The sequence below is a fragment of the Salarias fasciatus genome, chromosome 9, assembly GCF_902148845.1.
Source record: "Salarias fasciatus chromosome 9, fSalaFa1.1, whole genome shotgun sequence".
NCBI lineage: Eukaryota > Metazoa > Chordata > Actinopteri > Blenniiformes > Blenniidae > Salarias > Salarias fasciatus.
The window spans coordinates 18195725-18222604 of record NC_043753.1 but is presented as its reverse complement, the minus strand read 5'-3'; the positions used below and the strand labels follow the sequence as shown (position 1 = coordinate 18222604).

At 43.6% G+C, this 26880-nt stretch overlaps 2 protein-coding genes across 3 annotated transcripts; one reads left to right on the top strand and one right to left on the bottom strand.

Moving 5' to 3' along the window:
• Positions 1-2642: 2642 nt before the first annotated feature.
• LOC115394315 (thymidylate synthase-like) lies at positions 2643-16183 on the bottom strand. Its single transcript, XM_030099612.1, has 7 exons — positions 15836-16183; positions 15087-15160; positions 14807-14981; positions 14492-14593; positions 11983-12158; positions 2893-2964; positions 2643-2812 (listed from the first exon to the last, which is right to left on the bottom strand). Exons 1-7 carry the CDS (start codon positions 16044-16046, stop codon positions 2675-2677), a joined length of 948 nt encoding a protein of 315 aa, XP_029955472.1. The 5' UTR covers positions 16047-16183; the 3' UTR covers positions 2643-2674.
• A 1585-nt stretch (positions 16184-17768) lies between these two features.
• Positions 17769-22000, top strand: LOC115394311 (uncharacterized). 2 transcript variants are annotated; one of them, XM_030099608.1, is made up of 5 exons: positions 17769-17946; positions 18793-18987; positions 19071-19150; positions 20527-20581; positions 20764-22000. In XM_030099608.1, the coding sequence occupies exons 1-5, from the start codon at positions 17845-17847 to the stop codon at positions 21664-21666; spliced, it is 1335 nt and encodes a 444-aa protein (XP_029955468.1). In that variant the 5' UTR covers positions 17769-17844; the 3' UTR covers positions 21667-22000. The 2 variants fall into 2 exon arrangements, with proteins under 2 accessions (XP_029955468.1, XP_029955469.1); XM_030099609.1 differs by having other exon boundaries at positions 17769-18987.
• The last annotated feature ends 4880 nt before the right edge of the window (positions 22001-26880 follow it).

Sequence of the window (26880 nt, the reverse complement as noted above, 5' to 3'; positions counted from 1 at the left end):
AACACCATGACTCACCCCCTCACAGATCACGTCAAGGCCTGGACAGAACCACAGCTGATTGTCATCCACAGTCAGATGATTAGCACCTGACTCCAATCAAGCCACACAGCACACACTCCCAATGGAGAAAGCTAAGGAGCGCAGACAACGACCTACCCGCACACACACGTCACACACACAAACCCAACATACACATGAGCCCGCTCGGGGGAGGGGAAGAAAAAAACCAACAAAGCAGTGCACAAAACAAAGCAACACCCAGAATCCTAGCCACCCAAACCTCACCTATTCTGTCTTCTGGGGTTTACCAGGCTCGAGTTTTCACCCCACCCGGGATACACCCCAAAAACAACAAGCTAAAAAAAACAAACAGGTGCCGATGGAATGGCTGTGTGACAGCCAAGCTGAACACCTCTAGTCTAGTCTGGGTGTGCGATGTTAAGTCAATAACGATTAATCTTGTAGTATTTACTTTTTTTGTTTACAAGAACCGTGAGAGAGAGACATGATATTTCAGTTACCTGTATTATGAAGCATCAAGACCCTCTGGATTCTTCACTATGCCCATGGATGCTGTTCGTATCTTGTCCATTTGCAGCACTTCCTGGTCAACTATAAGCTTTTGACAGATGAGAGTCTCAGAAGAAATTGTAGCTGTCAGTGAAGGTGTTTTAGTTCTAAAACACACACACACACACAAACCACGTGTAAACGGTTACAGCCATGTCATATTTACATAATCATCCAATAAAATAACAGTGACAAAAGGTTTGTTTTGCAATGATGAGCACAAAAGACCTCTCTCTCTCGCACAGCCATTAATCTGGGATCTGAGCTGGCAGTAGTGACCCCCCCCCCCCCCCCCCCCCCCCCCCCCCCCCACCCCCAGTTCTTTAATGGCTATGTTTTTCAAGTCTCAAACTAAAGTTTTTGCACAATGTAAAGTAATCTTATATAATAATGTTAATTGACTTCATCAAATGACCTCAGACTTGGTCTCTATTTGTACATCTGTCTTCAACAATGACCAATACATCACAGTTGCAGCCCAGAATTCACATCTGTGATCTGACCAGAAGCCCCCCTCCCCCCACCCCCCACCCCCTGTGTGGCTTACATGCAGTCAATGTCTCGGCTTGTTAAAGTCTATCCCTCTGTCGGCGATGCTGATTGAGAGGCTGATTGATCTGTCAATCAGGTCCTTAGACGCACCGTCCAGAGAAAGGCACTGTCTAACGCAGGTTCTGTAAGTTTCCCGCCGTGTCCGTGTAAAGTCCTGCACGTCTTCGCCCTGGACAGTTGCCAGATGCATATCGCATCGCTTCGATACTGTTTAAGTAACTTTTGAGGGCGGTTTCCTTGTCTTTCTTTTCTTTTCGTCATCTATCGGTGATAGATAACAGTCGACGCCATGTTGTTTGTGATCTGAAACCATGGCAACAGGACTCGGCTCCTATTGGTGCATGTGACCAAGAACCGCTGCAAGCTCAGCTCCTATTGGTCCACGTCACCAACGACCGCTGCACGCACTGCAAATAAAAGTCCGCCCGTGTAAATATCACTACGCCATAGTAAAAAAAAAAGACCGACACAAAAACGCTAATTATTAAAAAATGACTGGAAACCGTGAGTAGAACTTTTTTTGGGGTATTAATTAGCAATAGATACATCTTGTTTATGCCAGCGGCCGGCCCTGTTTTTACCATTTGTCATTCAATTAATAGTTGATTCGTGTGTTTCTGGTTCCTCAGTGCCCGTGTGTCCTCGCGCCGGTGGTTGGTCTGTGTGAGCTCATACAGCATCTCATCCTGTTCGACTACATCTGCGTGTCTGCATATCTCAGCAACAGGTAACAGCTGCTTTCGTTTTTTTAACCAATTCCTGCTGATCTGACTGACCTTCTTGTCTTTCCCAGGATGTGTGAATTTGTCGACCACCTCCAAGAGCACTTCACCAGTCCGGTGGTGATCCAGAACGCCTGCTACATGCCCCCAATGGTGTGGACTCAATCAGTTTTAACCAGTTATGGCTGTGAGGAAGAGCTTATCACAACATAAACATTCATCAGTGTTGCCAGAGGTGTTTGTGTTCTGCGTTTTCAGGATCCAGGTTATTCTTGTGAGATGTTGGAGTCATCAGTGAAGACACACGAGTACCCCGAAGGAGAAATATGGCGGCAGCACATGAAGAAATGAGGACTGGTTCATAAAACCCTGTTTGTTGATTGCACCATTTAAAGATTGTGGAAAATTAAGCACAGGAAGGAAATTCTCCCAGATTTTTAGCTGTTCATTTTACACTGAGTGGGGCATTATGTGGTTTTTAACTCTTGAGTTTCTGCAACAAAGCTTATTCGTGGGCGTTTCTTCACAGTCCAGTCACCATCTGACGCTCGAGACGTCAGTCCACTGCTCTGCCTGTAACACTGTAGGAATAAGCTGACCTTGGAAGAGCTTCAGATGAAACATCTTGAAAAAAACCAGCTGACACCAGAAATATTTTCAAATGATTCAAATTTATACACTCATAAAAACATAAAACTAAAGACATTATAAAAGTCTGAACTTTCTCGAACATGTGCAAATTAAACATGCAAAAATATACCAAAAGAGAATAGAAAGAATTGAATAAAGAGTAAAAAAAAAAAAAAAAAAAAAAAATCAGTGAAACGGTTTCAGACAGCCATCTGCATCTTGATGGTGGGATGTGGGTTGTAGTCACAGATCTCAAAGTCCTCCACTCGGAAGTCGTCGATGCTCTCAACTTGTCTCAGGATCTTCAGTTTGGGGAACGGCCGAACTTCTCTCTTAAGCTGCACGTTTAAACACACGAGACGGTGAGTCAAAAAAAGCCAACAGAAGACAGACGGAGGGCTGGGGTGAAGGAACTCACCTGCTCTTTCAGAGGTTCAATGTGGTTGATGTAGATGTGAGCGTCTCCCAGGGTGTGAACAAAGTCTCCCGGCTGAGGGAAGAAGACACAGGTTGGATGAGGATGAGGGGTAGCCTGGCACGCCAGATTGTCTCTCCATGCTCAGGGATACACGGAGATAGTCTGGTACTGCGCCAATTGCATCTGACTTCTGCCAGGCAAACTTCTGCCGGGCGAATCACAGCCCACGAGAGGCGGGAGTTAGCGATGCGTCATAGTATCCCCCCCCCCCCCCCCCCCCAATGAGGCCCTGTTGGCAAGTATTAAAACGATGATGGACGAGATGCGCACTGACATTGTCTCCGAATTCAACTCGATTGTCTCAGCGACCGTAAAGAGGGAAATATCCGCTGCTCTGGAACCTCTGGAAGCTAAACTCGAAGCTCATGGCGCGACTGTAGCAAACCTCGAGCTATCGGCTAATGATCAGGCTAATCAGTTAGCCGAGCTTCAGGGAAAGGCTGCTATGTCAACTACTCAAGTCGAGGCGCTGGCGAAGAAATGTGAAGACCTGGAGGGACGCTCAAGGTGGAACAATGTGCGTCTGATGGGCTTACCTGACGGCACAGAGGGTTCCCATCCCACCGAGTTTATGTCCCAGTTCCTCGTGGATTTACTTCGACTGGACAGCAAACCTGTTTTGGACCGAGCCCATCGCACTTTACGTTCAAGACCCAGGGAGGGCGAGTCACCGCGGCCTCTCGTTATACGGGTAAACCTATTCCAGGTCCGCAATCACATCCTGCACTGTGCCAGTGAGCTGTTGCTGCTTCAGTATAAGGGCAGCAGGATTTCAGTCTTCCCAGACTTCACCCCGACAGTGGCCAAGAAAGGAGCTGCCTTTACTCCTGTGAAGCAACCCAGTCTCACGGCAATTCGTGCTATGAGTCACGTAAATTAATCTATTGAATCGCGTCCGGGAGCACGATTTGCACTTTTTTTTCGTGTCCCACGTCACTCTTTTTAAACTAATACATTTCAATGAGAGTCGCCTGGCCACGCCCCCCTCGCGATTAAACGAGGCATAAACTATTGTTTCTTTTATGGTGCATTCACACCGGACGCGTCGCGGGCGTCGTCGACGCTTGGGACGCCTCGAAGCTGACGCTTGTGACGCTTTAAACACGACGCTTGACAACGGGTGGTCACAAAGCTCGCGACGCTCGCAACGCTCTTGATGCACGTCAGTTAATTGGCGCGCTGGAGGCTGATTTCTGTTTCCAGCTATGGCGGATCGCATCAGGAGAGCGGCTTGGCTTTATTTGTTAAATAAAGCTAGACCGCGTCGTCGTCGGAAAAGTCGCTATTGGCTGCTCTGCTCCTCTCTGCTCTGACTGCAGCGGGGAGCGCTGCTGAGACTGACCGCTTGTGAGCGCTTTGGGACGGGGGAGGGGCTCACGCAGCACCCGCTGCTCATTGACGACAGCAACGAGACGTCCTGTCACGTCTCCAGAGCACCAGAAAAGGTCGCTAGATTTGTCGCGAGTTGCTTTTGACAAAAAAACGTCGCCAAGAGGCTTTGGAAAGTCGCCAGATTTAGCGAGAAAGTCGTCAAGTTAGCAACACTGGCTGGCCCGCATCGGTGCTCGGATCACTTGTAGTGATGTAGCACCGGAGGGATCGTCTCTGATTGGCTGACGCTCAGCGGCAGCGCGTCGAAAGTTCAGTTTTCCCAACTCTCAAAAAGCGACGGTCACGACGCTCTTGACGACGGGGACGAGCGTCGTGGGCGTCGACAGGATGAAACGTGATTGAATTGAATTTATCTCAAATACAGTGGCCAAATTCTTCATTGAGAACGTTGTTTGAACTTACTGGAATGCTTTGTTGTCATTTTGGGTCTCTTCTTAAAATCTACACAGTTGAGCCTCACATGTGTCCCTGAAACGTACATGTCAAACAAGGCTTGTTCCAAAAGAGGGAAAATTAAAAATATGTCATGAGACTAAGCATGATACATCATTGTGAAGGACTTGATCAGGGGAGTAAGATTATGGTAGACTGGAAGTTTGAATTTGCTCCTGCTCAAAGATATTGACCTTTGAACTTTGACTTTGGTGCTTCTTTTAAAGCTTCTATTTTGACAATGAGAAATGCTAGAACCATGGGACCAACTGTTATACAAAGCTCTTGAACTCCACTATCCTGTCAGGTTTGACTTGATATTATCACCAGCAGGGGGCATCACGATATGTGGTAAAAACTAAATTTCACTTATGTATGTCAGTTTCATCTGAAAAAATAATCCAAAGACGCATGTTCCTCATCACTCTAAACCCCTAAATGTACTTATTTTTTGTGTTTTACTCTTCTACTTAGGGATAAGGGGTATTTTGAAGATAGAACTACAACTTGCATGGCGGATTGATGCAAGTCTATTTGATGACGTCACCTATTTTGTAGTTCCTTATGGGGTTTGAACGTAGGGTTACGTTTATGAGCTTATGAAGGCCAATAAACCGTATGAGCAGCTGAACATGTGCTACTGGTAAAGTGTAATGCGTGTCTTATGAATTGAGAGTGAAGAAACATATCGATCTGGATTTATTTCTGTTATTTGCCAGCAACCGTGGGACTGCTAATGTTGCTAATCCCGCGAGATCTTGTGTTCTCGCGATACCGACTGTCCCGCTCTCTGGATCAATGGTTTTTTTCCACTGACAGTCTATAAGATGATTTTGGCGCAGCGTCCCGGGCAGATGTGGAAGCACGGATGATTTGGTGCATAAACTTGCCGAACAGATGTGCATATGAGAGGCACGCGGCGGGTTATTGTGCATATCGGACCCCCGTCTTGTTTTTCACTACGATTCCCATGATGCATTGCGGTTCGGTCACGTCAGCAAACAGAGCCTGCGTGCTTGTAGCTAAGCTAGCTGGTGCACACAGAACGGCGACATAAGGCTCCAGGCACATTGTCCTCTTCTAACCTGTCAGTCACCATAATCACTCAATTTTTCCTCCAGTCTCCCAACCGGGAAGCACGGCGCGCGGCTGCACAGCCCAGTCGCCCGCCCGTGCGCGACGAGTGGAGCAGGGGAGCAGCGCAGCAGCTGAACCGGCTGCCTGCGGCTGCCCGCGGCTGAGCTGTCGGCAGCCGGTAACCAGTCGTAGGTGCCTCCTGCGCTGCATGTCCGTTCCTCCCCGGTCAAAGTCGCTTTGATATGTCGCTTGAATGTAACCACGTAGATCGCCAATATGTATTTCCACCATACAGAGAGTGGATAATTTTTTTCTCCCCTTTTATATTTGAATGGATATGATCGCGATGTTTCCAGCATTTTCCTGTTCAGCTATGTGGCTGCACACATCTTTAAAGTTACCTTCAGCGTGGACAGGGCAATAACAGTAATGCTGGATATTATTTGAGTGTCCGGATAAAAGAAACAATAGCTTATGCCTCGTTTAATCGCGAGGGGGGCGTGGCCAGGCGACTCTCATTGAAATGTATTAGTTTAAGTTTAAAAAGAGTGACGTGGGACACGGAAAAAAAGTGCAAATCGTGCTCCCGGACGCGATTCAATAGATTAATTTACGTGACTCATAGCACAAATTGCCGTGAGACTGGGTTGTGTGAAGAGAGAGCTTCATTCCTGCCCCAATGTCAAGCTTGAACTCATTTTTCCAGCCACTCTTCGCATCACCCTGCCCAGCGGTCAGATTCACCGGTTTGAAGATCCGGCATCAGCATTAGACTTTATTCGGAAGCACATCAAGAAAGTGGTTAGTCCTGAAAACATCTAATGGACCTCCAGCGAACAGGGACCCCTACTAACATAATCAGGTGATGTTACCACTCAGATTGTTCAATCACTGAGGATATTTCACTTTGTAATTCAGGTGCGTAAAGGATGTCCAAAATTGACACCGCCGGGGCATAGCAGTACAAATACATGTGTGAAACACTCATTTCTTGTATTACTGCTCTGACATTTTGACCTGAACTATGTAAGACCCCAGGCTTTAGCAAAATTGCGTTTTCAAGCTCTCACAGTGCTTCCACACTTATTTCCAGGTGTTTTATGAGGAAAAAAATTCAGGCGAGAATGAAATTCATCCTAATTCAGTGTGCTGCAACATAAATAACTCTGTGCCAGTAGCACCTAGAGTAATTCTGACTGCACTGGGTGAAAATACAGGTTGTCAGCTTTCAAATGAGACCCCAACCATGCATGTACTCCACACAGTTCAAGAACAGCATTCAGTTTACTTTGGGTACGTCTTCAGTTGAACTTTTAGGCGAAAATGGCCCTGAGCTTAAAGGGTTAAACGAAGCAAGGTGCTTCACTATCTTCACCACCTGGGGGTGCATATTATCTACTTACAGGAAACTCATCTTAAAGTTACAGATCAGCTTAAACTGAAAAGCAGATGGGTTGGACAGATTTGTCACTCCTCATTCAATAGCAGATCTCGAGGTGCAGCGATCATATTACATAAATCTATCCCATTTATACATTCTAATACAATATCTGACCCTAATGGCAGATGCGTTATTGTTACAGGTGAAATCTATAACACCCGCTTGGTTTTGGCAAATGTTTATGCCCCTAATTGGGATGATGATATATTTTTCAAAAATGTTTTCTCAGTTTTACCAGACATGGCTTCTCACTATTTGCTATTAGGAGGAGACTTTAATTGCTGGCTGAACCCACAACTTGACCGGTCTTCCACCAAGCTTTCCTCAGTTTCAAGGTCTGCCAAAGTAATCCAGACTTTCATGCAGGAGTTTGCTGTCTCTGATGTTTGGCGCCACCTTAACCCTGTGAAAAGAGAGTATTCTTTTTTTCTCTAGCGTTCATCATGCATACACTCGTATTGATTACTTCCTTCTTGATAATAGGTTACTCCCTTTCGTCTCTCACTGTAATTATAATGCCATAGTGTTATCTGATCATGCTTCAGTTTCCTTGAAAATTCACTTTGATAATGTAATCAAGCAGCGACCATGGTGGCGATTCAGTTCATGCTTACTTTCTAAGGAAGATTTTGTGAGTTTTGTTTCTCAACAAATTGACTTTTTTGTGAGCTTAAATGGATCTCCGGACGTGTCAGCATCTCTTCTGTGGGAGACATTAAAGGCATATATTAGAGGAGAAATAATTTCCTATACTGGCTATGAGAAGAAGCTCAGAAAGGAAAAACTTAACAATTTGGCACAACAAATATCTCATCTTGACAATCAATATGCTACCTCTCCATCACCTGAGATATATAAAGAACGCTTATTACGACAGGCAGAGTATGATATGTTCACAACACACCGTACCACTGAGCTTCTTCTTCAGACTAGATCTAAGTTCTTAGAGCATGGGGATAAAGCCAGTAAACTATTAGCTCACCAGTTGCGTCAGGCTTCATCGGCTCGTCAAATTTCTCAGATTCAAACAAGTACAGGCATAACAACAAACCTCTCTGAAATTAACAAAACATTTAAGGAATTTTACATTTCTCTCTACTCTTCAGACCATGATACCTCCCCTCTCAACGTTGACAGATTTTTTAAAGATTTGGACATTCCTTCTATAGAGCAAGCGGTTGCAGATAAGCTTGAGGAGCCAATTACTATCTCAGAGTTAAATGCCGCAATTAATTCTTTACAAAGTGGGAAGAGTCCGGGTCCAGATGGTTACCCGACTGAGTTTTATAAAAAATTTAGGGATAAACTGGTTCCTTTATTAATTGATATGTACAATGAATCTTTTCAATCTGGACATCTTCCCCAAACTCTCTCTCAGGCATCTATTTCTGTTCTTCTTAAAAAGGGCAAAGATCCTTTGAATTGTTCCTCGTATCGACCTATTACCTATTGCCAGCTAGCTTAAAATACTTTCTAAATTACTAGCTTTACGTTTGGAATCTGTTCTCCCATCAATCATCTCCCCAGATCAGACTGGATTTATTCGAAATAGGCACTCCTTTTCGAACCTCAGGCGTCTTTTTAATGTTATTTACAACCCATCCACCTCCAATTGTCCTGAAGCTCTGATATCCTTAGACGCAGAAAAAGCCTTCGATAGAATAGAATGGGACTACCTGTTTTACACTTTGGAGAAATTTGGTTTTAAAAAGACTTTCATTTCTTGGATCAAGCTGCTATATTCATCACCTATGGCTTCGATTTGCACAAATAATACACATTCAAGCTACTTTCGTCTTTATTGGTCTACTAGACAAGGTTGTCCTTTAAGCCCACTACTCTTCGCCCTGGCAATTGAACCTCTGTCTATAGCTTTACACTCTCATCCTTTTATAACTGGTATTCAGAGATATACTGTAGAACTAAAAGTTTCCCTTTATGCCGATGATTTACTTTTATACATTTCTAATCCGAATGTTTCTATTCCCGCTGCCTTAACTACTCTCACTTCATTTGGTGAAATATCAGGTTATAAACTTAATTTAAATAAAAGTGAAATAATCCCTGTAAATACTGCTGCAACAAACTACCCACTGCATAATTGGCCCTTCAAAATTACCCAGGATACCTTTACATATCTTGGAGTCCATGTCACATGTAATTATTCAGATCTGTATAAAGCCAACTTTGCTTCACTTTTGACCCATGTCCGCGAAGACTTTGAAAGATGGTCTTTGCTTAATTTATCTCTGCCTGCTCGAATCAATTCGGTGAAAATGAATATCCTTCCCTGCTTCTCCTATCTCTTTCAGTGCCTACCGATTTTTCTTCCTCTTCCTTTTTTCACAAGTTAGATAGCCTGATATTGGAGTATATTTGGAACAAAAAAGTTGCCAGACTGCGAAAACTATATTTGCAAAGACCGAGGCAAATGGGTGGAATGGCGTTACCTAACTTCAGGTTTTACTATTGGTCGGCAAATATTCGAATCTTAAAATACTGGCTTCAAGCTGAGACTCTTAATCCTCCTCCTGCATGGCTAGTTCTAGAAACCAATTCCTCATCCCCAGTATCATTAAAAGCTCGAGTACATGCACCCATCCACTCCTCAGCCTCACCTTACACAAATAACCGGATAGTTAGAAATACTTGTCGGATCTGGGTTCAGTTTAAGAAACACTTTGGCCTCCAGTCAATATCAGTTTATTCTCCACTGGCTGCAAATCATATCTTTCCTCCATCATTGGCAGACGGTGCCTTTCTGATTTGGTCGAATTTGGGGATTAAAAACTTTAAAGATTTGTATACTAACAAGACATTTGCATCATTTCAGCAGCTCTCCAACTCTTATTCACTTCCTAAACATCATTTCTTTAGGTATCTACAGGTTCGCAATTTTGTCCGCAGTACATTTCCAGAGTTTCCCAACCAGCCGAGTGATACACCATTAGATAATTTTTTTAAGCCTATCGCACCTTTAAAAGGCACAATATCACTCATTTATAATCAGATTCACTCACTGCGCCCACAGTCACTTAATGCTATAAGGTCCCTTTGGGTTGAAGATCTGGGGATGGATATATCCGATGCGCTTTGGGCAAAGATACTAAATAGAGTACATAAATCTGCTGATTTAGATTAATATTACTACAGTGAGCACACAAGAAAGAAAAGAAGGAAAAAAAAGAAAAAGAAGAAAAAAAAATTAAAAAAAAAAAAAAAAAAAAAAAAGATACTAAATAGAGTACATAAATCCTCAATTTGCGCAAAGCATGGCCTCATTCAATGTAAACTGGTACATCGCATCTATTATACAAAGTCACGTTTAGCTAAAATATATAAAACTGTATCTCCATTATGTGACCGATGTCATCAGTCACCTGCAAACCTGATTCACTCCTTCTGGCTTTGTCCCTCTCTTTGTAAATACTGGAAAGATGTTTTGATACCTTGTCAGAAGTCATAGGGGAACGAGTTAAAAACCAAATGCCCTTTGTGCTTTATTTGGAGTCTCTCCCTCACCATCTTTTATCCACAAACCTCAAAAGGATATTATAGCCTTCACTACTCTTTTGGCTCGGCGCCTCATATTGATCACCCGGAAATCCAGTTGACCTCCCTCTCATATTCGCTGGATAAGGGACATTCTTTATTTTCTAAAACTGGAAAAAATTCGTCTCTCAGTGATGGGTTTATCTAGTAAATTCAATGATATTTGGGGCCCTTTCCTTCATTACATCCAAAGGGTTAAGTTCCCTCAGAGTGACAAAGACTTATAAAAGTGAAAGGTGTGTGATTATGTGTTTAGGGTAGGGTAAGCGCTGCAGGTTTGAATTTTTTTTTTAATCTTTTTCATTCTCATTTTTTTCTTTTTTTTTTGCTATTGATTGATGTGTTGGTCTGTTATTTTTGTTTGTGTGTGGTTTTTTTCTTGCTTTTTCTCCCTTTTTTTTGTTTTTTTTCTTCTGTTTTTATTGGGGTTTTTTTTGTTTTTTTTCTTCTGTTTTTGTTGGGGTTTTTTTTTGTTTTTTTTTTTGTTTTTTGTTTTTTGATTAAAATGGCCTGATGATTTGCTTTTCTGTCATATGCTTATGTGTGATTGATCATGGCCTGTTGGAAAAATTCAATAAACAAAGTTCAAAAAAAAAAAAAAGAAACCACAGCAGGAATCTGCTCTGAAGGCTTTTCTTTAACCCCAAATTCCACCGGACGCCAAAGCGCCGCGCTGCGTCCTAGAAGCGCCAGTGTTATGACAGATCACCAGAACGGAGGCGCGCGCCATGGCGCTGGTGATTCGCTTCAGGTCGCCGCTTCTAAACGGTGCGGCGCTGCGCTACCGGTGTGCATTGACTTCAGGAACAAGACGCCGGCGTGACGCAGCGCTTAAGCATCCGGTGGAATTTGGGGGTAAAACGGACGTAAAACTCCATGCCATGATCCCATGTTTTGGACTACAAAACTACTACAACGGAGCGCTGCATACATTGCATTGTCGTTGCGTCACAGCCTCGTTTCTTGGATTGGTTCTCTCCGCTCAATAGTCCCACCTCTCGTCAGCCTCTTTGAAATGAAGCCCCAATGGCGCGGTACCAGACTGTCTCTGTGTGTAACAAATGAGGTCAGTCTGGCATGCCAGGCTAGATGAGGGGCGGACTTTCAGGAGAAAGACGGACTCGTCGTCTCGTTACCTTGAGGCCCATGATGTGTGCGATCATGTAGGTGAGGAGAGCGTAGCTGGCGATGTTGAAGGGCACGTCCAGGCCCATGTCTCCGGAGCACTGGTACAGCTGGCAGGACAGCTCGTCGTCACACACGTAGAACTGACAGAGGGCGTGGCAGGGGGGCAGGGCCATGCGGGGCACGTCTGTGGGGGCAAGCAGGGGCGTTCACTTCCAACAACTTCACATGCGTCTTGTTACGGCCGTCGCTGCATTATCTCTCCATTTTCCCCTCCCCCAAGTGTGACTGTGGCTGTGTTCGAAACCGCATACTTACCTACTACTCATACTAACTTATTGAGTATGCAGTGTGTTTACACTGGCAGTATGCAATTTTGAGTATGCGAGAAGTTCCCAGATGCATACTGCATTCGCCAGAAATGTTGAGTAGACATCGTGTGTTCACCACTCATACTGAAATTGCCCAAGATGCAACGCGACGGACAGTGGTTGCGCCAGACAGAGCTTGCGCCGCCTGGCGGCCGGCGGGTGTGGTGGGGAGGCTGGCCCCGCGATCTGGGTCCAGCCCCGGGGGGCGTGAGAAACTCTTAGCTCGCCGGCGGGCCCGCCGCTGGGGTGCCGCGCCGCACCGGGGGGCCCGGGGGTCCGTCACCGGACCTCCGGAACCGACTCAGTGTGACACCCGGGGAGGGCCCGCTCCGTGGGACCGCTGAGTGAGACCGCGCATCTCAGTCCCGCTGCCGAGCGGGTCGGCGGCGAGCCGGTCGGAGTGGCGGGGGCGGCCGGCGGCGTGATCCATGGTCGCCCGCCGCCAAAGCCCGACCGGGCCTGGAGGCTGGGCCGCCGGGTCGGGGGACCCGACTGCCACGGCCACGGCGCTGAGCGCCGTGCCGGGCGGGGGGCCCCCGTGGCGGGTCCGGGGTTTGTGTGTGCTCTGCTTCTCTGCTTCTCTGACACCTCCGTGCTGGAGCCGCTCACCGCGGCTGGCTCACATTTCGCCAAATTCGTCCGAACAAAATCATAAACAGCTGGTATTTGGACAAATAAACGACACACTCGGGCTCTAAACCACCACTTTGTCGCCTAATTTAAAAAAAAAACTCGAAGTTCTACATTTGAAGAGTTTAGAGCTAAAGTGAAATCAGCTTTAGCAGGTCGATTTCGGCTCTGGGAGGAGTGCAATGCATTATGTAGTATGCTGTAGTGTAAACGCTTTGCATACTGTCTGATGGACTGAGTAAGCAGGATGAAGGATGTAGTAGGCAGTATGCGGTTTCGAACACAGCCTGTGTGTCTGTGTCAGAGTGTGTGGTTCCCAGGTTGCTGCTGCTGCAGGACCCAATCATCTCTTCATTGCCTGCACCTGGGGAGCCCGGCCAAAGAGTAGCTGGTCAACCGATCCTGCGGGGCAGCTGACGTGATATAGACTGACCCCCGATGCACACTGGATGCGGTCCGGCTGCGGTCCGGACACCGCAGCTAATCCGTAGTCATTAAAATCAATGCTGTAATGCACACCGGCCGCGGTCCGGCTCCGGAGCCTCTGCGGAGCTCCGGTCTCTTTCCGCATGTCGCAGCCCTACCGCGTCAATTCAGAAAAAAGCAAGTCGGGTGCCGGAAGCAAACGTGATACGTGTCCCAAAATAAGTGACTTCAAAATAAAATCTGTGTCGTGTTGTTGCCTTAATATTCTATTTTTTACTTCTTCTGGTAGAATACAGAACAAACAACATGATGTAGTCATTATACGCTTCAGAAGAATGAACACTTTTGTACTTTGTCACTGCTATAAAGTCAAATGACTCCAAAATGGCACAAAACAGCTCTGTGACCAGAGCAGCTCTCTGTAGCCAGATTGGGTGGGTTTCTGCCAAATCAAGCTTCTTTTTTGAACACGTCGGACAGGTTGATGAAATGGTTATGCGTTTATGATGTGTTTTATATCTTACAAATACGGTTTTAACATGCATTTTCAACCGAGATGGCGGTTTGGGCTGCTTTCTAGTGAGTTAAACGGGCCATACTGTTTACGGGGGATAACGACAGATCTGGCAACCTCCTCCAGTGGACTGCAGACACCGCAGGCGGTGTGAATCACAGTGCTGCGGTGTACCGGACCGGAGCCGGAACGCATCCAGTGTGAATTGAGGGGTGAAGCTGGCTGTAACCCGCCACGCTCACGTGCCTCTTGCATATAGTGTGTCTCACTTGAAACAGCTGTTTGAATAGTGAGTCACTTCTTTCCGTTTGCCTGAAGCGGTGGTGATTGTTTCCTATTTTTGGTTCCAGGAATCCTTTGTTATATTACCTGTGTTCTTGGTTTCATAACTCCAGTTTAGAGTCTCTTTCCGTTACCATTTATTCTTACTTTTGTCAATAAATAACTGTAAACTCTGCTTTATCATCTGTGGACTTTTATGTTACCACCTTTCCCCATCTCCTACATGAGTTGGCTGTAACAGTCTTCTGAAACGCACCGCTCAAAGTGAAGGTGAACGAATGTCATCATCCGCCTCACCTTTGGGGTTCCAGGCACACATGATGATCCCCTGGTCCTCCGGGTTTTTCTTGATGGTTTCGATGATGTTCTGCAGCTGGTCAACACCTTGGCCTGAGTAATCTGTGGAGAGAATGAATGTAAATGACAGCTCAGGAAAGATGTGTCCGAACTACAGTCTCCAGCAACCATCAAGCACAATCTGCAGTGCAACAGCAGATGATGTAATTTGACTTGGGATTTCTGCCCTGTGGCCACCAGGTATGAAATATCCAAGGCTGTCAACCATTTTGATATTGACTAATAAATTGCACAATTTTTGGTGACTCGACGTGCCTGCGTGCATGTTGGTGTACTCGGCGCCGCAGTGCCTCCACTGGAAGCCGTACACCGGCCCCAGGTCGCCCTCCTCTCTGTCCGTGAAGCCCATCTTGTCCAGGAAGGCGCGGGATCCGTGCCCCTCCCATATCTTGACACCTTTCTCTGACAGGTCCTTGGCGTTCGTAGATCCCTGTGGCACATTGTGACGGGTTTCATGAGGTTCAGACACTGTTGTGTCAAAACAGCAAATAATAAATGAGAAGAATAAAAGTTTAATCCCCTTTATCAGTCTCACCTTGATGAACCACAGCAGTTCCTCCAGGATCCCTCTCCAGAACACTCGCTTGGTCGTCAGTAAAGGAAACTGACCTAAAAAAAAAATCCATCAGAGAAACTTGACAGTCTGATGGATTGTTGATGTTATACGGATATGGGAGTATCTAATTATCTCCGAACCAACTGCAAATCACACGAAAGTTAAACGGGTGAGTAAATGTTGTTGTTTCAAATGTGAAATAAGGTCCAGATTGCAAAAACTACCGTTCTGCTTTAAAATATTTTAACCTAATCTAAATAATCTAAATGAGCAATTGCACTGACAAATGGAAATACTTTTAAGTGTAGAGTAAAACTAAACCAACCATGACTGGGAACACATGTATATTTTGTACATGTATGAAGAGAAAGGGAGGAGTCTGAAGACAGAGAACTGGGAAGAACGTGTGTGTGTTTGAATGTGCGCGCACGAAAAAGGGTGAGGATAAAGTTCCATGAACAGAGACACACAATATGTATAGATATGTAATAATAGATAATCGATATCTAATTGTAAACTAAACTGCACGTTTCATCAGTCTCTGGACAAACTGTTCCACACAGCAGAGTTAAGATATTTATGTATCTCCAGTTTGCCTCTACCAATATAAACATGGGAGACACAGCAACATTAACATGGTGATTAGCGCTCTGATTGAAGAATACAAATTAAAACAGGGAAGGAAAGGGAAGGTGGTTTTCAGGACTAAAACCAGACAATAAGCGTACCTCGGAGGCTGTATCTGGCCTGAGCTCCGAACACAGAGATGATTCCGGTCCCGGTTCGGTCTCCTTCCCTGCTGCCGTGCTGCAGGATGTGCTCCACCAGGCTCAGATATCCGCGCTCATCACAGAACAGACCGAACTTCTTGCTTTCTTCCACCGCAGGACTCTTCTCCGTCACCGTTTCCCTTAGCTTCGGCTCTTCGCAGAATGCCATCTTGGCGAATATTTTCTCTGAACAACTTCCCGAAGAGAACAAGTGGGTTAGGAAAATGAAAGAATGAAGATGAACTGCAAACACACGCAGTCTCAATACACATCCGCTCTGTCCCCCGTTCGACGTTTGCTCGGCTTCTCAGCACGTCAGCATTCGTTCATGATGTCTCGTGACTAGGGTTGCCAACTCCCAGAGATTGAAATAAGGAACGCCTCTCGCGGGCAGCTGAAAAAAACTGGGTTTTGGGGGGGGGGGGGGGGGGGGGGGGGGTGAAAAAAGCATATATAACAGCATTTTGCCACAGTTATACCTATTACAGACTGTAAAAACACACGAGGCTACTGCATTACACCTACAGTAGCAAGATTGTAATAACTCATGATCAGCTTGATCAGTTTGTATTTGAGGCCTGCAGTGAGACAGTTATGATTCCAGTATCATCATCATGATGGACAGCAGCTCTCAGCCACTGCACCGGACGGTAGAGCAGCTCAGCAGCTCCTTCAGAGGAGACTGAGACCCTCAGAGCAGGAAGGAGCTACCACAGGTCTCTCATCCCCACCGCTGTCAGACTGTACAGTTCTACTGTGTAGAATATGTGCAATAATCCTGGACATTATAATATCCTGCCCCCCCCTAAAGAAATTCAGCGACACTTTATCATCCATTCACTCTGCTGTATCCATTCACTCCGCTAAAACATATTGTACATATTATATATCATACTGTATAATTATATATTGCATCATATATTGCATATTGTATTGTGTATATTGTATATAATATATATATATATATCCTGTTATATTTTTAAGATTCAGGTTGTACATACAGTTAAATCTTTATTGTCTTTTGCTTCTATTATCAATCCTACTATGATTTGCACTATCATTTGTTAGTTATTGCACCATTCATTACTTTTGCACCCCGCTGTGAGTTCTATGAGCCGATACACCTGCAAATTTCTCCACTGTGAGATTGATAAAGTCTTCTATTTTTTTTTATTCTATTCTATTCTATTCTATTCTATTCTATTCTATTCTATTCTATTCTATTCTATTCTATATTTATTGCTAAATGTGCAAAATAACATCAAACAGCTGCTGTCTCTTCTGGATTTTAACATGTTCTTTTTTTTATTTTCAACTAAAAAAGTGCAAAATCAAAGCTGAAAAACCTTCTGAACAAAAAAACCAACAAGGTGTAATTTCTAAACTGAAAACACACCACAGTCTGCAGCAGCAGACACACATCAATGAACTAAACATGATATATCCGATATGGAAACGGCACAAACTTACATGTCTCTGGAAGCCATGCTGCGCTGCTTTAATGTTTTGATTTCCTTCTTCCCATGCGCTCTGTGACCAATGAACTGCCGTAGCCTACTAGGAACGGTCTTTTTTTAACCAATGAGATAAGAGTGATTCTGTGTTGTCGAGCCATCTCTGTCAGCTCATTGGTCACAGAACGTCAGAGAGCCGGTGAACAATTTACCGTAAGTTTTCAAAAAAAAGCGCAAGTTCCTTTTCTCACGTTTTGACTCTCACAAAAATACGGAACAAAGTGCGTTCCTTTTCATCTCAGTACGGAACGCACACTTTTACATCCAAATACGGAACGATTCCGTTTTTCAAGGAACGGTTGGCAAAAAAGCCGATTGACTCCGTGCACAAGTCTCGTGACGTACTTGCGTTTGTGCCAGAGACCGGCAGATTTGTTTCCGCCTGCCGTCCAGCTCGCATTTTCAAGATGAACTTCACGAGATGTCTTCACAACTTGCCCAAAATATCAAGCAATGATGTTCACCGCATCGTGGATGCCCACTCCCCCGCTCCCAAGAGTAAGCGGGAGAAAGGTTTTAAACTATATATATCAAGTTACTTGCACCAGTACGAGGGTAAGTACGTGCCGTTAGCTGCCTCGCTAATGTTAGCGACCTGGTAGTTCTCCCACATTGTGGTTGTTTTGCTCTTTACTGATTCTAAACGTCATTTTTTGTGCTGACTGCATTTACCTATGCCTCTTACAGTATCAAACAAAGATCAGGGCACGGGTGAAGTTGTTATCAGAGCGTTTTGTTACCGTTCAATGAAGAGAGCTGAGAAGCCACACAGTTTAAGTGTATGGTAAATGTCGAATCGATACAAGTTAAAAGCGGTTGCTTTTTACAACCCAGTGTTCCTGATGTTCTTGGGGACCTGGCTAAGGTAATGAATTCTTACTGTAAACTCAAGTAAGTTTATCTTGCTGGTCCCCACTGGGTTACTGCATGCGTTCTTGTTTTAATGTTGTTGTTACAACTACTTATTTATTAATCCATTGTTCCCAATGTTCCTTGGGTCATTCAGATTTGTTCTTAATAGAATAAAATATCAGAATCTACAAAAGCAGGTAAGTGTATTTTAGCTAATGTCGACTGGGTTAATATGTTGTGATTCATATTTTGTTTACCAGTTATTTTGACATTGTGTGCTTTTCACTGTTGTTGTTAGCTAAGTTTTACTTAAACATAGTCACTCCCTTAAGGTGCAAGCTGGTCTTGTAAGAATAAGGCCAAATCAGGACAAAGACATTGATGAGAACTTCAGAAGTATAGATCTAGTAGTGTTCGAACATTAAAAAAATGAATCAACACTAACTGATGTAGGAATATTGTCAAAAACCCAGCTTGCTCCCTAAATGAATGACCAACAATGAACAAGCCATGGTCAACAAGTATTAACTACAAAATTTACTTTTGCAGGTGGTATTGAAAGATTCCAGTCCTGTAGAGCTGATGCATCACAGCTGCACATGTGTGGCTGGAGCAGCTATGTGTAACCACTGTGTGGCCCTGCTGTTCCAGTCAGCACATTATTCCCAGCTGCAGGCGCCAGTGGTTCCCCCTGTGCTCAGCTGTACCGAGGGAGAACAGCAATGGCACAAGCCGAGAACTTTGGTAAGTCAAGAAAAAGGGCATATTTAAAATTTCCATGTGTTGGGATGATATATTATAAACTATATTCTCCCTATGATTGATAGGGTGTAAAGCCAGGCCCTGTGGACAAGATGCATGTGCTGTCAGCTAAGCCAAAGTCTGGAACAACAACAGAGGGTGTAAGGTAAGAGCTTAATGAAATGAGTCATGAAAACTGCTTGTTGTACAATGCTAAGATTTTTATTTTGGATAAAATTTATGAACATTTAGAAAGACCCTGGTCCCAGTCAGAATTTTGTTTGATGATTTGTCTTCTGCTTTTAATAAGATGCAACCAGATATTTTAATTGGACGTTTAGCATCGTATTTTAACCTCTCAGAGTAGATTTTATTGTTACTTTTAAACTTTTTAACTGATAGAGTTCAGCGCGTTTTAGCGAATGTCCAAATTTCCGCCTGTGTCACCTCCAGCACTGGTTCACCTCAGGGCTGTGTTCTCTCGCTCTTGCTGTACATTATGTATACAGACGCCTGCAGATCCAGCCAGGAGGGCAGGTATCTGGTCAAGTTTTCAGACGACAGTGTTCTGTTGTCCCTTTTACAAGGCTCTGAATCAGGGCATGACAGAGTGCTGTCTGATTTTGTCACATGGTGCGATGACAATTGTCTTGATGTCAATGTTACTAAAACAGAAGACATGATAATTGACTTCAGGAAAAAACTTGCAAAACAGGAAGTCAGGATTATAAACAAAGAGGAGGCCGAAATCGTAGACACCTTCATATACTTGGGCACAATATTCGACTCTAACCTCAAGTTTGATAAAAACACGGAGGTCATTTCAAAAAAAGCCCTGCTGTGGAATCTGAACTCTTGTAATGTATCTAAACCCGTTTTTTTTTTTTTTTTAAATCGTTCTTTTATCGAGAGTCTTTTAACCTTTTTCTTGTGTATCATGGGCTGTCAGTAAAAAACAAAACATGTTGTCCAGCAAAGCTAAGAATATTGTTGCACACCCTGACCACGTACTGAAACACAGTTTGTGTTGATGCCCTCTGGGAGGCGCTATCTCACTTCCAGTAGGAAAACAAACTGATATGCCAACTCTTTTATTCCCTCTGCCATCAGGCTTTTAAATGACAGTGACAGTGTTGTTTTGTAGTTTTAAATGCATTTTAGGTATGTATGGATATTGTGCACTTTGTCACTGTTGCACTTGATTGCTGGACCCTTTACCTGACCATTGACAGATCCGAGTATGAGGAATGTGTGTTTAATGTCCTGTCCTGCTGCAACCCTCGTCTGCAAACTGAATTGCCCCTAGGAGATGAATAAAGTAATCGGAATCTGAAGTAGTCCTTGTCCAAGTTGGGGAAAAATGGATAACTAGAAAACCCACCTTCACACTGCAAATTTTCAGCAGGATCAAACTTAAGTCTAACTATATTTGAGCAATAAAAAATAGAACTTCCTGTCGGACACATCATTTGAAATATTCAGGAGTAATGTTTAAATGAAAATATGTGTCTGACACTTATGTAAGTTTAATGCTTTACACAGGAGCACATTCTACAAAGGCCTGAGTGGGGATTTACCAGATCTCTCTGTCCTTCAGGTGAGTAGAGATTAACAAAATACAATTTCACAGTAAGAAATCTGGGGAAATTTTCCATAGTGGTGAACACCGGGGGGGTATTTAAATACGCAAATGTTTATTGGATGTTGTGCTCTTTTGTAATAAATGTTGATACTCATCTTTCTTTTACACTGTTAAGAGATAAATGTTTATATTGCTAGCTGACAGAGGTCTATAAGGAGTTCTCTGCCGATGAAGTGCCAATGATCTGCAGCATGGGCATCAGCTGTGAAATTCCTCTGGCTGAATCTTCCCTTGGCCTGGTTCAAGCAGGAAGTGCTTTGTCATATCAGCATCCAGCAACTGCAAAGAGAGACCTACACTTCCATACTGCCCCCCCACCTCCGTCTTTACCTCTCCACAGTTACCGCCTTCAGCCATCCAGCTGCATGTTTGTTTGTAGTGAACAACAACAGCTACACCTGAAAAGTCTTGAGGTAACTTGGGACATGGCACACAAATATGAGTGTGCTACCAGAACACAAAGTTCATGTGCTGAATGGTATCAGTTAAGGAGGCCGAGACTTACTGCATCAAGGTTTAGGGAGATCTGTCAGGTCAGAGAGAATGCTGAAGACAGTCTGGCTGATCGGATGCTGCAGGGGACCCGCCAGACTGCAGCTATGAAGAGGGGGCTTGAGATGGAGGCAGATGCCATCTGGGAGTATTGTCAGTTGAAGAGGGTCAATCATTATACCTGTGGATTTGTAATCCACCCTGACGCCTCTTGGTTGGGGGCATCCCCAGATGGGTTAATTTTTGACCCTTCTGAGCAATCTCAGTTCGGTTTGATTGAAATCAAGTGTCCAAATGTCAAAAGCTATGTTGACTGCCCATATCTCAAAATGAACTCAGGCAAACTGGAGCTCAAACAAACACATGCTTATTACTCACAAGTACAAGGACAGATGTTGATAACAGGGATGGACTGGTGTGACTTTGTTGTCTCAGCTGAGGAAGACATCCTCATTCAAAGAATTTACAAGGACCGGGACATGTGTGAAGTCATCAAACAGAAAGTAGACAGGTTTTATTTCCATGTCTACATGCAGAAATGCATGTAATGTGTTTTTTGAACTTGAAAATGTTTTCAAGTGAGAATATGTTATGCTGGCTAATGTGCATATGAATCAGTTTGTTCAAATTTAGATGTGTATACAATATATAACATCACATCTGCTGTATTAAAACGTGGTAGGGCTAAAGAAAATCAACTCTCTTGTGCAACACATGTAAAGTTAATATAGATGAATAACTTCAGATTAGAATTTTTTTTTCTCTACAGAGCAATGCCCCATCATTTCAAATGATATCCGAGTTTGCGTTTTACATTTGAGGTGCTCCCAAGACAAATGTAATGTTGTGGAAAAGTCAAGTTTCAATGAATTTAATTGTAATGAAGGCATAATAAATATTGATGTTATTGAAATAATGCTTGTGTGTAATGACTGATTGTAATAACCAACCCTTCACACCCTGCTCAAATCCTCTTCAAACTCCTGCCATCTGGCAGGCGTTACAGATCTCTGCAGGCCAGAACCACCAGACTCAGGAACAGTTTCTTCCCCCAGGCCGTGACCTTGATGAACTCTGAATGACTCTGAGTCTCAGGAACAACTGCACGACACATTCTCCATAACCTGCCACTTGCACCGTTTAGCCATATAAATGTGACATATTCTTGAGGTTTTAGTTTTGTTTTTTTATTGTACATACTTGTTTATTCTTACTGTTATGTGTATTTGTCCTCCAGCTGAGAGCACGGCTAACCGGAGTCAAATTCCTGGTTTGTGACAAACCTGGCCAATAAAATCTTTCAGATTTCTGATTCAAGTGTCATGCTGAACAGAAGGATTGGAAAATGTAGAGCTCTAGAACTTTAATGCTAAAATGTTTTAGATGTTATGTGAATAACTGCAGAAAACAGTAGTTTATTCACATTCTCTTTATGTACAGTGTTGCTGTCAAGCACATTACTTTTTACAGAATTGGACAGATTCAACATATAATATACTGTAAGAAGTGGTAAGCACATACGTTTGACAAAGATGTAATTTACAACAGGAAAGGAATACACATTCCTGTCAAATTCTTCATGAAGAAGACATGGCTACAAGTTTAAACTTCATGCCTCCATTTCTCGACAAGAAGTCAATTTTGGTAATTGGAGAGGAGACATGCAACTGTAAAGAGCTGGTTGATACTCCCTGAGATGGAGAGAGGGATGGTGGTATCAAAGAGTTTATTTTGTCTAACTCTTCGGATCATCCTCTCGACATGTACTCTTAAACGAGCAATGGACTGCGTCTTCAAGACATCTTCCTCCAGCATCTGTGTCCTCTGAGAGAGAAAGGCGGGCCGATGAACGCGACCAGGTACAAGGTCATCAACCAAGAAACCTTTATCAACCATGATTGCCATGTCAGGTGTTAGGAGTGATGTGATCCCTGACTGCCGAAAAACCTCCTTGTCACTCATCGAACCTTCAAAGAGGGTGGACACAAAGGTCAGGGCTCCATGAGGGGATACTCCAACCATTGCCTTGAAGGTGCAGTGGGACTTGTAGTTGGAGAAAACTTCACTCTGAAGAAGCAGTGATGAGGGAGTTTGACAACGTAGCTCTGTGCAGTCGAGGGTTACTTGCGTGTCACTGTAGGTGCCATGAAAGTCACGTGGAAGACTGGCCTTTACAGCTGTAGGAGTCATCTAGGTACAGATGGAGCCCAAAAGGCTGTAGAGAAAGTTGGCCCAGGTCACAATTATTCTACTGGCTGTTGTTCGGTGGATGTTAAATCGGTGGCCCAGTTCCCTCTGGGTGCAGCCAGTAGACAGGTATGTCAGGAAGAGGAAGAGCTCATCAATTGGCAGCAGTTTCTGTGGAGGTGAAATGTTTAATTAGTCTTTGTTCAAAGTAACCATGACATCTGTGTGTGAGAGAGTGTACATGTCAGAGTGAGTGAGCTAGCACATGTGTGGTCAGGATGGTGAATACTTACAGTTGGTCTTGTCAAAGGAGTTTCAGTAGTTGTGCTGCTGGCATAAGATTTCCTGGAACAGGTGACCCTCACCATTTTGGTGGTTGCTGCACTGATCAGGTTCCAAAATGCCATCAGGTGCTCTATGAGGGGAATCTAACATTAGAATAAAAAAGGCAGAGAAGGACAAAAAGAGTTTTAAAACACTACAAATTAAAAACCAAAACCCAGTTCAGCTTATACATATAACATAGACAATAGATGCAATCACATAGGTCTAGAGTCAAATGTTGATCTTCCATATATCAAATTATTATGTTTTAGATAACTCACCTGGTGTAAAATCAGATGTCCTCTGGGCACGATGCAAACCGCTGTAGTCCAAATAAGCTTTGCAGATGGAGTGTTTGAAGTTGTTGTCTCAACATCTCAATTTCCTCACGCATCTTATCATAATGTTCCTGCTCCACACACACAGTGCTACTGGCTCCATAATCATGCTCCAAAAGCATTGGGACCATAGGTTCAGTCTCTTCTTCCAACGGAGCTGGAGACGGCCAAGTTTGCGCTGGTCGAGGGCAGCGCTCCTACACACTGGCCCGTGTCTTTTGTTGAAAATCATTCCATTCAAACAGAGATGGTACGGCGCTGGCGATCAAAACTCGTCTCCCCTTGGCAGTTATATTAATTTTTGAGGGTTCGAAGTGTCGGCTACATACTTTTGTATGTTTGGTTATTGTAAATCCCGTTCTTCAAATCCCTTGCAACCACTACGCACGAAGTCCGGTGTCTTTTGGGAAGCGGTGGAAGCTTATTTCGCTGTTATAGCGACTGGATGCGCTGCATAATGGTACACAGCAATGTTCACTGGAGCCACGTTGTGTTTGCTGGAGTTTAAAAACATCCCTTATGTTGTATTTCTTTCTTTTTGTCTGTTGCGGTTTCATTCTCGCGCCTAATGGCTTGAGTAGGAAGTAAACCGGAAACAAATCTGCCAGTCTCTGGGCCAAACGGAAGTACGTCACGAGACTTGTGCACGGAGTCAACAGGTGCGTTCGACATGAGAAAGCCAGAGGCAGACTTTTGAGACTTTTGAGCCGCCCCGCCCAGATTTGGCCCGGCGTCACTGTCACGTAGGACCTACGTGGGGCAACACAAAAACAGAATCCACAGATCAGAGGCGCTGTTCTACCATGTCCAACAACATATGATCATTAACCACACTGCTAAAAAGCACAAATAGTAAAAAAAAACAAAACAAAACAAAAAAAAACAAATGATAAAATAACCAGCTCTCACCTTTAGCAGAGCTGGAGTCTCCTCTTTTTTTGACTTTTGAATAGCACAACACTTCATATTGATCTGAGCAAGCCAGCAGAGTTTGCTGTTGTTTTTTAAGGACATAATAGACTGAAAACTTAATGTTTTTAATGAAATACTATATTTTGACTGAGGGGGCGAGGCAGTCTGCCTCCCCCTTGACGCCAGGTCCGCACTTGCAGCAGCATCACGTGTCACATGTAACTTAAAATTATTTAGTTTTTTAAAATTTTATTTATTTCAGTTAACTGAATATGAATTAACACAATGTGACACACGAAAGAAATTATGAATTCTTTTGTTTTTAATAAGAAAAAAAAAATTACCCCTCTGACAGCCAGGGAGAGGTGGGGGGTGAGGCGGGCGGGGGGGGGGCAAGGAGGCACAGGCGGGGGGCATTGCCCCCCGAATTGACACCCCGGACGACGGGCCTGTAAACACCCCCACTGTGGTAGTCATGAGAAACACAAACATGGAGAACCATAGGGTTGTCCGAGTTGGAGGCAGGCTTATAACTCCGCCCCACGGCTGCGCCGTCTGCTTCGTCTGCCTCTGGCTTTGCCATCGTGAACGCACCTAATTTGTACCACAAGTGTAGAAGGGTACCGCTGCAGAGCCGGAGGCAGCACTTTCAGGACCGCACCGTGAGGAGCGCGCTGCGCCCCCTATTGAGCCATAATTGAACGACCGGAGACCGCACCGTGAGGACCCCGCTTTGGCGCCCCTATCGAGCTATAGTTGAACAACCGCACCGTCAGGACCGCGATTTTTATAACAGTAAGATAACTAACTATATAACATACAACATGTAAGATGTATATGTAATTTACAAACGTTATTTGAAAAAAAAGGATACAAATTAAAGGTTATTTCAACAAAAATATTGCTTATATTGATTACTTTGTTTCTAAGACTGCCATTTGAAGAATTATGGAAATCATATGGAATTATATCTCTACATTTCAAACAAAGTAGTTTCAAAAGATGAAAAGAGGTGCTCAACAAGGACAACTCTGGAGACACATTTATATTTTATTGTTTTTATATACATTTATAAACAAAACTGTATTAATGAGGCGCAGACTCCTGCTGCAAAATCTGTGACCTCACATTCTGAGGGATGCAGAGAAAGATAAACATACATAAGTATACATAGCATGGACATATCCAATAAAGTGGGCATATTTCACCTTTTCACTAAGGCAAAATATATTTTTAATTGTAAACATTTCATGCCAAAACGTGAGTGCCACCTACTGACTAAATTGTTAGTATTCATTCATGGGTCATAACCTTAACATTTTTTACACCATTTGTATTTCATTAGAAATAGTTTGATGACCTCACGTTCACGGATAACAGCTCTTTTAAAATGACTGTCTAAATGGGCTTTGACTTTACTCAGTGTTATTGGCTGGAACAAAGTGGAGCTGCAGAATGGACAGTGATCACAAGAGCTGCACCTGCTCAGTAGGCAGGGATGGTCCTTGTTGAATTGTTGTATGGATCTTCAAAATAAGAGAAATGAACATTTTTAGATCATTTTACAATGAGGCTCAGTGCACCGTACTTCCCACAGCATTCTAGCTCCTAGGGCAGCTTTGTGGATACTTAACTGTTTAAACTAGTATTTAGTTAGTATAGTTTAGTTCAGTTTAATTTAGTTTGGTTTAATTTAATTTTGTTTAGTGTAATTTGGTTTGGTTTAGTTTAGTTTAGTTTAGTTTAGTTTAGTTTAGTTTAGTTTAGTTTAGTTTAGTTTGGTTTAGTTTAGTTTAGTTAGGTTTACTATAGTTTAGTTTGGTTTACTGTAGTTTGGTTTGGTTTACTTTAGTTTGGTTTGGTTTGGTTTAGTTTAGTTTAGTTTAGTTTAGAATCCCTAGCTGACCTGATCATAGGCTGCATCGAAGAGAAACGTCTTGAGCCTAACCTTAAATGTGGAGACTGTGTCTGCCTCTTTGACACCACTTGGAAGCTGGTTCC